The sequence below is a fragment of the Prinia subflava genome, chromosome 3 (genome assembly GCF_021018805.1).
Source record: "Prinia subflava isolate CZ2003 ecotype Zambia chromosome 3, Cam_Psub_1.2, whole genome shotgun sequence".
Taxonomy (NCBI): domain Eukaryota; kingdom Metazoa; phylum Chordata; class Aves; order Passeriformes; family Cisticolidae; genus Prinia; species Prinia subflava.
In genome coordinates, this window is record NC_086249.1 from 72,572,413 (window position 1) to 72,585,663 (window position 13,251).

The 13,251-nt window shown below is 38.7% G+C and overlaps 1 protein-coding gene across 7 annotated transcripts in view; it reads left to right on the forward strand.

Annotated features, from left to right (window-relative positions):
* Positions 1 to 13,191, forward strand: part of LOC134548071 (arylsulfatase D-like) — a 31,398-nt gene extending 18,207 nt beyond the window's left edge. For all 7 annotated transcript variants that reach the window (XM_063392422.1, XM_063392420.1, XM_063392421.1 and 4 more), the window contains 3 exons: positions 515 to 677; positions 1,448 to 1,569; positions 4,413 to 13,191. In XM_063392422.1, the coding sequence (XP_063248492.1) occupies positions 515 to 677; positions 1,448 to 1,569; positions 4,413 to 4,771 (644 nt within the window). In that variant the 3' untranslated portion in view covers positions 4,772 to 13,191. The remainder of the gene's footprint in view (positions 1 to 514; positions 678 to 1,447; positions 1,570 to 4,412) is intronic.
* Positions 13,192 to 13,251: the final 60 nt, after the last annotated feature.

The window sequence follows — 13,251 nt, forward strand, 5'->3', positions numbered from 1 at the left end:
ATCTAAGGAATTCACTCACTTCCACTAGCTGAACATAAGTATATTAGTAACAGGAGAGTCGAGAGGGGAAAGAGAAATGTGATTAGGAAGTTCAGGATGAGAGTACAATAATGAAATCATGACTGCTTTGAGAGAAGGCAAGAGGGAATACAATATCAATTTAGATCTCAATAATAGAAAGACATAACTATTTATGTCCACATACAGGGGATATGCCAGTGAGACAAACTAGCATGATTAAAAGATACAGTTTAATTTAAAAATATCTATAAAACTCACTCTTGCTATTAGGAACTGCATATCAAAAACAAGCAGATAAATAAGCCACACATACAAATAATGAGAAGAGCCACTACTGAATGATAGTCTACTGTTTTCCAGAATTTAGCATGTTTCCATTAAAGGTGCATGAAACCTTCTAAAAGTTTTAAAACATTTTCTTATACATGCACAATAAACATCTAATATCTTCCATTTTTTTATTTCTTGACACTTCTCTGCCCTTCTGTAACAGGTGGAAAAGGAATGGGAGGCTGGGAAGGAGGAATCCGTGTTCCAGGGATATTTAGATGGCCAGGCGTGTTGCCTGCGGGGACAGTTATCGATGAACCTACCAGCCTCATGGACATTTATCCTACAGTAGTTGAACTGGCTGGAGGGGCAGTGCCTCAGGACAGGTACTGAGGTGGTTTCATAAACCATATTGCTTCTTTTTCTTTATTTAGACAGAAGCTGACTCAGTCATGCATCCTAACAGCCACACATTAAATTCTCTTTGTTTCCAAATCCGGCAATTCTCTAGCTTTCTTTCTGCACAGCTTTCCCCATCTTGTCTACTCATGTGAAAAAGGTAAAGAAAAAAATCATAGGTTTTATCGAGGGTCATTTAGCTAACTCAGTTCTTCTAGCACTGAAAAGCAACTTGGTTGATTTGGGACACTAGGATGACTGAAAAAAACCAGACTTCTCTAAAGGACATGAGAAAGTGTGGGTGGCTAAGGCATTTCAGCAAAAAGGATAGAAGTAATGGTAGATTGTAACTAAACCCAGTTAAGTGGCTTTTTTTGGTTTTTTTTAAATAATTTTTACAAAGCCTGGAGCTCACAGAGCAGTCAGTGATTTCCATTTCAGGTGGCAAAATTAAAACCTGTGAACCATGCCTTCACTATTGTTATCACTTCCAGGAAAATTACAGTAATGATGTCTGATCTTTCCAGGCAGGATGTATGAACTAGTTGTAAATGCAAAAACTTTTAGTAACTCCTAATTACCGGTCTCCACACATTCATGCAATTAAAAATCTCAGGGTTCATAAGCTAAACAGTACCTTGATTTAGTGATGACACTTGAAATCATAATGCCGCACACTTAGAGTGAGTACTCCTCACGCTTCAGCTGTAGACTTAAAACTCTTAAGCTGTGTGGTGACTCAGGTGCTCTCCCTCAGGGTCCTGGACGGGCACAGCTTGCTGCCCCTGCTGCGGGGCACAGAGCAGCACTCCAGGCACGAGTTCCTGTTCCACTACTGCGGGGTGTTCCTGCACGCAGTGCGCTGGCACCACAAGGACAGTGAGTACAAACATCCCCCTGCTGCGGGTCAGATGGGATGTGATGTCCTCTAGCTTCCACTAGAATACGATGTAAACATGTACATACACATCTATATACACATATATATGTGTGGAATACATTGCCTCAGTCTCTCAGTTCTTCTGCAAGGCCTCATTGTTAATTGTCCTGCCTTGCCTGAGATGAAGGGGTTTGTTTCCTAGGAAGTGGAGCTTCAATAATCTCTCACTATTCTTAGAGATCTCTATTTGTTTCTCTGTAATGCACACTGCTTTTTGTGAAAAAAGAATGTTTCTGGGCAGAGAAAGCTGTGTCTGACTGCCCCAGTTCCTGGATAACATTTCTGCTGGAAGAGTCATGCCACACTTCCTTAGTGAGAAGTTAAATTCATCCTCCAATCAAACGGGGCATTTGAAGAATTGCTTTTCAGGTTCTCCTGATGTTGTCCTTAGGTAAATTGTTCTTCTAAACTATGTAAGTTCTACTTAAGTAGCTATGCATACAACATACAGATGCAAGTGAAATTAGTGGCATTTCATGTACCTATGAAGCCATGTGCACATCTAGATTTCTTATGCATGCCTTTCTACATTTTTTCCCATCAAACTGTTTATAGCAAGGAGCCTGAAAACAATGCCATGTTCTGAAAATATGTAGCTCAGTTTTCAGCTAGGCCAGAAATTTTGATTCTTTACTCCAACTGCAATTTCTTCTGATTGGGCTGACCAACAGAGTCTAGTTTTAGTTCATTTATAAGTATTCACCCTCACATTACATCTTTGTTTGTGAACATGTGTCACTTGATCAAGCTAGATACAAAGCCATTGTGTCTCAATGTCACCTAGGCAGGACCTGTCCTTTGAGGCCTTCACTGAAGCCAGAAGAATCCTTTGTTTATATGTTAAAGAGTCCTTTCCTTTACCTCTGCACCATAAGTCTTATTAGTGACTGTCCATTTCTTTCTGATCATTAAACTGATTGATTGTTACAAGATGGGTTTGAAACATGTTTGGATTGAGGCAGCAGGTTTCCTTTCCCTTGGATATATTAAATTGACACGCTGCCCTAACATGCACATGTACCCTTCCCATTCTGTCTTCAGTAGCAAATTGTATATCCATCTTTGCCTCTTGGAGATGAGTGAAACCCCTCCTGCTTTTATCAGCACTGATTTCTACCACCTTTTATTTCTTTTATCCTTCTGTAACCCAGCTGTCTACTTAGCTCACCAACAGAAGTTAATTAAAATCTGCCTCACTCTGTCCTTCAAAGTGAACCAACAAGGATCTGTCTCTCACTCTGTAACTCCAGTAATTACCTGCAGCTGGGAAAAGTGAATGTTAAAATTTAGCAGAATCAGAACAATTCTCCCCACACACTCTACACTCACTACTCCAAACTGCCATACAGTGTATAAAGTATTCAGCTCAATTATTTATGGAAAAAAAATGACTACTTAGTCCAGTTTTTCTGAACACTGATCACAAATTCCTATGTACATCTAGATAAGTCCATCTGTCCAGCTCATATAATCAATGGTTATTTTAGCAATATCACAACAGCACTCCTACTAGACCTAGATAATCTATGAAAATGCATGTCCCAAGGAGTGCTTAACTCCTTGTAACATTTCTGAACCACTGAGACAGCATCCCTCCAAAAAAGTGCAGAAGCAGGATGTAGAAATTGTGTGGTGAAAATAGAGAGATACAGAGCCAGCCAGCTAGCCAGCAACTGGATATTTTAATCTAAGATAGTAACTAAACCTTAATGTTTGGTATTTGCTCCCCTTCATCCTTTAAGAAGTTTTAAAATTTTATTTTTTCACAAAATAAGTTCTAGCATAGTGGCAAGAGACACTGAAGAATAAAGCTGCAGGCTCCAGACATAAAGAACAACTCTGGACACAAGAGAAGAAAGGAAGAAAAGTTCAGCTAACTCCATTGAACCAAAAAGAAAATTCCATGTAGGGACAATGCAGTTGTCAGCTCTTTAATGCTTTGAGCACAGAAGTGACTCCAAGCAGTGAATGCCCCCTTTCTTCTTTTCTCCTTTTTCAGACATAATGTCTGAAAATTATGCTGTCTTCTTGCTGGGCACATCCTCTCCTCTGAGTCCAGTGTAGTGCTTTCTAAATGTGGGGTAAGGAACAGGAGAAAAAGGAGGAGGGAGGGAGAAGTAAAATATCCTGATGAACTGCATTCAGCTGTAGTTCTAGTAATTTACCACTTTTTCACCACAAGTTACAAACCTGTGCTTATCTCATGGTCAGTACTAGAGCTTGATGAAGTACAAGTTCTAAAGCTGTGAACTATTTGCCTTCTTCATGTTAACTTAAAAACTAGACTCCAGATTTTACTGTTTTAAAGGCCTGCAATTACCACCCTTTTTGAAAGTATGCTGGAACATGAGGAGAGAAATAAATTGTGGTCAGTTGCTGCCTAAATGTACTTCTTCACTCAGAGGTACAGAGCCAGAAGAACTACCTATCAATATATACACCCAGAAACTGGGGACTACATTCTCCATTTTCCCCCCTCCAAGAGGCATGAAAAGTTATAAAGGGGAACAAGAAAGTGGCAGGCTCCATCTGTACTGGTAATATTGGGCTAACCATCCATATACTGCAGATGGTACCCAGAGCCAAGGCATACCCATGAGCCATAAAAACCATTTGACTCCCTGACAGCTTGCACAACACCTTTTCCCTGTATGAAACAACCATGACATAAGCTTCCCCCTGGAGCAACAAAGCAGATCGTTTAAACATGAACCAGCCTTTCAGGGACCACCCCCAGCTCCTAACCACACTAAGCTGTTCAAATGTGCTTCTCCTGTGACAGGTGGCACCATATGGAAAGCTCATTATGCTACTCCAGTGTTTCAGCCAGAAGCCTCTGGGGCCTGTTTCCAAAGAGGAATTTGTCCGTGTTTCGGGGATGGTGTAGCCCATCATGACCCTCCACTGCTGTTCAGTCTCTCACAAGATCCATCTGAGGCACATCCTCTATCAGCTGACACCGAGCCCTTGTTTGACACTGTGACGAGGAGAATGAGGAGAGCTGTGGAAGAGCACCGCAGGACACTGACTCCAGTCCCACAGCAGCTGTCTCCTCACAACAACATGTGGAAGCCCTGGCTGCAGCCATGCTGTGGGATGTTCCCCTTCTGTGGGTGTCAGGAAGAAAACAGCAAAGCATAGTCTAATACCAAAGTCAGAGTACAGTTAGCTTTGAAGAAATTGGTAATTTCTCGCATTCACATGATTACAGTCATAAAGAGGTTAAAGATTAAATTATACTGGGATAACTAAAAGGGACATCAGAGATTGGGTTTTTTCTGCCTTTTTCTCTTGCCCAGAGAAATTAAGTAAGCTTGTGGTTAAAAAAAAACATAAAAGAAAATTAGGGATCATCTATATAATCTATACCTCAAGTGAATAATTCAGGATTAAATACCAAATAAATGAAACAAAGTTTATTTTCATACTGACTTACAATTCAAGCAAATGTTGACTGATAAAAAAGAAAAATTTTAATAGCAGATGTTTGTATAGGAAATATGCTTGTTGAGAGAACAGGACTGAGGCAAGAGTGTATCCCAGCTGAGGCCTTATCTCTTAAATGAGAAAAACCTGTTGCACAAAAATGAAAGGATGATGACAAAGAAAAATTAGTGACAACTAAAATTGCACCTTTAATTTGGAAACATGCCAAAATGCATTGCTCTCCCAGAAATAAACACCTACTAATTTACAGCAATTTTTTGCTTTATCATCAGTACATTTGTCTGTCATGTAAGAATTCCCAGGGAAAACTGAACTGACAAGTATGTTTTAAAAATTAGAAAGCTGAAGTTAGCATCTCAAGATCAGCAGCAAAGCTATTCTGAAATGTTAAACCACAACAATTCTTACTGACATGTTTTCCACGTAGTCGTCTCACTTGAGAGAGCTTTGAGAATTATCACCCTGCTGCTTTGAGAAGATTGCGAAATTTGGGACCCATCTGTGAGACCAATTCATAAACCTGCATGTCCCACTTGAGTGACAATGCCTCTGATTTCATAGGAGTGCCATTATGCCCTGTGAAAAATATTGTTTTGTTAAAAACCACTTTGTTTTCAGTAGGAGGTGTTAAAAATAATTCACCTCACAGACTAATTGCTTCTGTGTACAGGTAATCCTCACCAAGCCAAACAAGTGTCAGCACTCTGTACAGTTATTAGGGAAAGGGAGGGACTTAAAATATCTAATCCTCTCTTGCTGCCCTTAGGTTAAATAAATTAATCTCTCAATATATAATCCTACCTCTGTTCTTGGAGGGGGTTTTATGTCAAATCACAATTTCAAATGGAGGTCCCTGTATTTTTTCCTCCCCCAAAAAAGTAGACTGTGGGCAAGAGACTCAGATTCAAACTTTCAGGTCTTCCTGAACACTGTATATTCAACTGCAACTATACAGCTAAAGGCCACCCAGGTTTTTAATAAGATCAAAGCATGGTAAGAGCTGCAGAGGAGGTACTTCAGGTGATGGTTTCCTTAAAGCTTGCTGTCTCAAGGAGCCACACCAGTGCAGCTCTATTCAGGACTAAGGTTGTGTCATTTTTTTGCCTTTTAGAAGCAGAAAAAGACAAGAAGGCCCGTATCAGGTCCCTCTCTCAGCTCCTGAGCTGCCACAGCAAGGAGCTTTGTGACAGCTTTGTGACAGAAGACAGAGCATGCCTGGATGATGCACCCTTTGCAGCGTTTCAGGGAACCTCCTGACTCAAACAGCAGCAACTCACCACACCCCTGACCTAGCACACTGCTTAAACAGCATAGGTTGTAACCATGATGCAGCACCAAATGCAAGTCTCTAAAAAGCTGGCCAGGCATTTCTCCAGGTTATTTCTCATTTCACCTTTTCTCTAAAAGGTCACCAAGAAAGTTATGTGGAAAACATTCCACATAAATCATAGGGCATGCATAAAAATGAACTGATTGGATGCCTCAATGTCACACTTAATAGAAGCACCTAAAAATATGTTTGTTCTCACATCCTGATAGTGTTTAAATCTGCACCAGCACTGCTACACGCTTGTCAGATTTGACATACTTCTGTGGCTGACAGGGACTGAAACCAGAGCAGCTGCATTTCACTGGATTCATGCAGGGAGAAAAGAGCATAAAAGACCACACATTTTAAAGCCAGTTTGGCTGATTCAGAGATGGAGGACAAATCCTACTGCTCAGTGGGGAACAAAGCCAAAAGCTGTCAAGCCAGTCAGTTCAGTAGCATCTACATTATCAGTTAAGTACAAGGATAAGTTTTTTCTCAGTTCATTTCACTGGCTTCCCTACTCACCCACTCCACTCATTAGGTTAGGTATCAGGAAAAAGTTTTTCATACAGAAGGTGGTTGAGCACTGGAACAGGTTCCCCATGGAAGTGGCCATAGCACAAAGCCTGTCTGAGTTCAGAAAGCATTGGGACAATGCTCCCAGGCACATGGTGGGACTCTTGGGATGTCCTGCACAGGGCCGGGAGGTGGACTCAGTGATCCTGCTGGGTCCCTTCCAACCCAGCATGTTCTATGACTTACACACAAGAACTTGCCCAGTCCCACACTAGGCCATGATGAGAGTATTTACCAGGGCATGGGATGGTGGTCAAGCACCCACTCAGCATGCAAGCATAGATCCAAACTTTAGGAAGCCAGACTAGGAAGGCCAGTACATCAGCAAGACCCAGAACTCCATCTCTAAACACAGTGTGGAAAGGTCACCCTGTATAAATGTAAACATTAAACATTTGTCTAACACCTCATTCCTCTGAAAATTAAATTTGCTGAACTGCTGTATAGAGTCAGATGCTAAGGAGTCATATAGATATCCATGCTGCCTTTCTGACATCCAAACACAGATAATTTTATCTTGGCTAGCATCTGGGGAAAACCAGAGGCACTTTCAGGCAGGGGGAGGAAAAATTAGGGCTGGCAGCATGGAGAACCTGCTTTTGTCAACTGTTAAGAGACCTCAGCCAGGCACAGGGAGATGTGCTTTTCCCACACAGAGAGGGAGAGGGCAGACACTGCACACAGATGATCTGCAGGCAAGAAGGAGGGCAAAGTAATGGGAAAGTGCTGAATAGGATGCACATCACATCAGAAAACGGGGGACAGGAGAGGAAAACATTCTCCCTCCTAAGTTCCTTTCACTGTCTAAAGCTAAATGTATCTTAAAATGTACACATTTGGAGGAGACAGTGGTAAGCAGGAAAAGAAGGTTAATTGTTTTACCTGTTTCGTGCAGATCCTAGCCATGGATGGGTTGCAAATCTCTGTCTGTATACACTTTAACAAGAACACTTATGCTCTGCAGAAGCTGTTCCTCTGATCTTCTGGCAAATGTATATTCCCTGTAAAGCAGATGAACTCAACACCACACTCGAGCTGTCCTCATGAACCCTTTCACATAAAATACATTAATGGGCAAAAAATCTGTCACCAACCTTCCTGAATAACACTGGAAAGAAGAAACTCTTAATTCAGTTCCGTAGATCTAGTAAGATCTTTTTCAAAATATATTAATATAAGAATAAAGCCTAAATTGTATGCTTTCTCCCGTCTTTTCTGATAAGCTTCTCCCTTTGCAGCCATGCACAAGAACTACATAAAGTGACTTACTGGGAAAACCTGAGACAACTGGCCAATCTCCAAGCCATTGTTAGCCATACAAGAATGTGCCTGCACATGGTTTAATATAGACACCATAGAGAGGGAAGTATTACTCTGTAACAAATGAAGTTTGTTTTACTGAAAGAGCTGTGATTGTACTGTGTAAATGTTTGACATTCATGTTGTATGAAGCTGACTTCCACTTAACTCGTTTGATCATTATTAAATGACATTTGGAGTTGTTGCATTAGACTGACTCAACAGAGTAATTGTCAAGTCTCACAGAAGTGAGACAATAAGCTTCTAAGAAGCCTCACGTCACCATGTTTAAATATTAGACACATTGCTTTGCTCCCTGCTGGGACTTCAAGGGAGTGCCAGCACACAGATCACAAGATCCCATCTTCTAAGGACACAAAACAGTTGTATAACAAATAAACTGAGAAAAGCAATTTGAGCTCAAAATTTATCCAGCTTGAAATTCCCAGGACCTCCAGGTGTATTTGAGAGGTGTTTATATAAATGACCAAGGAGTAACAAAAAACCTTTTGCTCATGACCGATCGTAGGTTAACATACACACAAGCAGACATATATATATAGTGTTGAACTCAATATGACCCTGGAAGATTTTGTAGGATGTTTTGATTGTAATGTTACATCTAATCAACTCTACTAAAAGGTTACTCCATTTATTCAAAACCTCATTTTAATTGAATTCCCATACTACTGCATTACTAAGATATTTTGAATGCCAAAAAAACAGAACTTAAAAAACAAATTACGACTCCCTCTATTGAGATAAATGGAGTTACTAGAAGATCCAAACAACCCTGGCTTCTGCTCTGTCATTTGTCTAAAAGCTGTAAGTAAAAGCTTTGGAAACAGAAAGAATTTATGGAGGTTTGAAAAGAAAAAAAAAGGCTCTAAACTAAACAAGACATAAAACAGGTACCCATCCATGACATGCAATTAGTTCTGTTTCAAGTACTTAATCCTATGAGAAGGCTCTCAAAATCTTATTATGCTCTAAATACTCTAAAATAAACAAATTCTGTTTCTCATTCTATTTATCATTGCTCAGAATGATGCACAGTGCTATAAAACTGAACAAACACTTCTCCAAGACAGTTAATGTTTTGCCATCCTGAAAAGTATTAAAATAATCACAACTCAGAGACTAGCTGTCTTGCAATTTTAGGGTTTTTATATCTCCAGCTTGTTGAAATTTAAAGGGTTCTGACAACAGTAAAATTCAAGAAAAAAGTTCTTGCAACTGTATTTTTTCCCCTTTATAACTCTTTGTTTTCTAGCAATTATTATTTATAAATTTCAGTCAATTATATATTACTGTATTTTTTTAGATACCTTTGCTATAATTATGGTATGATGTTATTACAAACTGAAAGTTTATATCAGGATGCGAAATATAACTTGAGTGTCACAACTTTTAATTTTTAGCACAAAATAAACTATTTATGAGCCACTCCACTTAGGATGAGCAGAATTTTAGCTGAAACATTTTTCAACCAATATACTGATAATGCAGACTACTTCAATGAGCAGTCTTACTTATTTTAGGAAGCTATTTAAGAATTTACTACCACGCATTTAATCTCATATACTGGGTTAATAAAAACCAATCAACCAGCCAAAAAAGAAAAACAATCCAAACCAACAAAAATTCAAACCACAGAAATAAAATCCCAAAATAATCAAAAGAAAATGGGGGAAACTGGAATGTGAGATTTGAATTAATGAGATATTAATTAATAAAACAGGTCAATTTAATGTTATATTCAAAGTAATAAGAATCTTTTAAAGCAATTTAGATTAGGAAAGCAACAGAATCAGGCCCATTAAGGAATAAATAGGCATAGGGCAGACTTACTGGTGAACAACACGGTGTTTATAGGAGCACACAAAAGTATCAAGCACCTGCTACTAACCCAGCCTCCCATTCATGGATAGAAAAATCAAGGTAAAGAAAACCAAAGAAAACAAAGTATTTTTTCAAGCACCAGCTTTAAAAAAACCACTGCTGTGAGCTGACTGATATAGAAAGACAAAGAAAACTTATTTCCAATAAACAATCCAGATGGAAATGTCCTCACAAAACACTAGGCAGTAAGTAAAGTGATATTTCAAGAACACCAATCTCCTTTTCCTGTAGGCTAGGAAAGTGCATTAACCCACATGTCTAAAATTTTCAAGAATTTCCCTTGTGGCACACCCACACTATCTCTTTCTTACACATGAAGAGCACTCAATAAAATTGTTGTATGGCAAATAAAAGCTGTGAATAAGTCCAAGCACATGACAGAAGAATCAGCATGTATTGTTTTAAACACAAGTTGTCCTCTCGAAATACAAAGTTACTACACAACAGCAAGTCATAATCTGGCCTTGTTTAAAGATGAATAATGCCACAAAAAAGCTTACATTTCTTAACTTTCTTTACCCTAAAAATACTTGAAGCTATACCACAGTTTAATGTGGGAGAAAAAAAAAACAGGTGAAACTTGGTAGTTTTTTTTTTTTTCTGAAGACACATTTCGACTTAGCAAACCTCAGCTCTGTGGTTATGGCCACATGCAGCCTGTGGTCTGAGGGCCCCAACCTCTCAGACCTGCCTGTGACCCAGGATTTCAGAATGATGGCCACAAAAGCCCAGAATGCTGCCTGAAGCACAGCACTGGATTCACACACAAAATTCTCCCTTTTCGCAACCTGGTGGTGGCAACAGTTGTGTGTGTTAGAAGCCACTACAACACTACATTACCAGTAACCAGTTCAATATTTTGTATGTAAGACAGGACACACAAATTAGGGCAAGGCTTTTAACAGATATACTTTTCCATGACTATTAGCAAACTACTGTTTGCTAATTCAAAAGTTCCCAAACATTATAATTATGCATGTCTGTAGAAATAATTATTACTCTCAACCTTTAATTCTGCTCAGCAGGTAATGTTAATGTCTCAAAATCAATTAAATAAAATTAAAAAAGAAATTAAAGTAACTAGTTATTCACAAGTAATATTCCCTGGCAATGTAAACAATCTATAGCTCTTCATCATCTGATAAGCACGTGACTTCATATGTCTTTTCCATTTCTTTTATTTCCATTACATTATTGTACTACAATTCTTTGCAAAACATTGGATAAGCCACACAGAGTACCACTGCACATACTAACAGTTTGAAATGTACTCAATGACACATTTGACTACATTCATATGCCTATTTTTAAAACCTTTCAGTTACTGATGTCACATCAGTAATTTTTCTTCCATAATCTAATCAATGTACCAAATAAGATCTAGTAGTTAATATAAAAAGTACAGCTGCACGAAGCGTAAGTTCACATTGCTGACTACAGCTTTATTTAGTCTTCAAAAGCTGTTAGGATTGTATTAGCAGCATTCTTTATAAAACAGAGGACTTTTTCAGCAGTGCATAAGGATCACTAAGAAACAGAGACAATCAGAAGATAAATGCCACGTGAGTAAGGGTGCACTGCAGCTGCTGTCATCTCCACACTGCTGCACTGGGCCACAGCACCAAGAGGTAGAACAGACCTGCCTGTGTTAGTGTGTGAAGCTCACCCACACAGAACGCAGGCTGTCGAGGGTGCCAAGGCTGGTCAGAGAGAGAACTCTTCTCAATTTCTCTGCTGCCCCTAAACGCCTAACCTGACCTAAAAGTTTGTATTCAACCGACACACCAATGGGATTCCCCATTTAAGAGTTTAAGGATAAATGAGAACTGGACAAAATCAGAAATAACCCACAAAAGTTAAAGCAAATCCACGAATGTGAATATTAAAAAGTAATTCTAAGATACACAAAGATTTTTTTTTTCTTCTTTTAAGGGACCTTTTGACTTTTTCATTCCTTTCCTGATTTATTCCTGCCCCACCCTCTCATCCATTTTATAGGAGGAAAAAGAAATAAATTTTTCTGCTTCCCTCCTATCCTGCTATCCTTTTGTCCTGCTAGCATCTATGCATAATTGTTGCATCATTGCTTTTAGATGGAATTCCGAAGATATTTCATTAGATATCTCTCTGCCAAAATTTGTGATGCATTTAGACCAAAATGTTTCAAGTCCTGCAACATCAGTACAGAATTTTTATTCCAATATTGAGCAATGCTACAAATAACTGTCAAACCTATTATTATGTTAGCATAACTGTCAAGACTCTTTCTTTAAAAGTTTTTTGCTTTGAAAGAAAGTTTTGTACTTGTTTGTTTAAACAAACTCACTGAGATGAGTCAAATTTAAGTACCCAAATACAGAAAACATTCCCCCATTAGTGTCATTAATGTAAAGCAATCTCATCAGTAGATTTTTTTCTGGAATTATCCTCAGAGATTTATTGGTTCCCACACACAGCTATTGTTTAAAAGATCTTCAAAGATCTTTTTTAAACTTTTACTAAAACAAGTGCCAGTTTTGTTTTCAATTGCACTCAAATTGCCTGCAGTATGGGGCAACAATGCTAAGCCAAAGAAGGCCTTTATCAGCTGCAGTTTGAAGTACTGTAAACAAATTTATAAAAAGCACCAAAAGGTTTACACCATGCTGTCAGTGTTTCTTCTTCTGACCACACAATTCACAATATGAAACTAAAGCTTACAGTATTTTAAAAAGCATCAGTATCCTATGGCAACAACATAAAAGGTTAACATACATTATCACTCTGTCCTAAAGAGTTTTAAACCACACTTCTTCACACTTGTTATGGAGCTGAGCAGCTTCCTGTAATTAGGTAGAGCATCCACTAGTGATCTCAGATGAAGTCTGAAGTTCCTCTAATCCTAAACATGTTTAAATTAAAAATTTTGTTGCAGACTCCTATGAGGTCAAGATTTCATCACTTTTTTTCTCATATTGAAGTCTACACCATGGTCACCCCTGAAGGCGTTAATTTGGTTTCAAGAATAAGTTCTCTTTATTTAAATACTTGGGAGCAACTTCTTAAAATACTTTGGGAATAATCTCAGTTTGGGAAAAGTTCAACT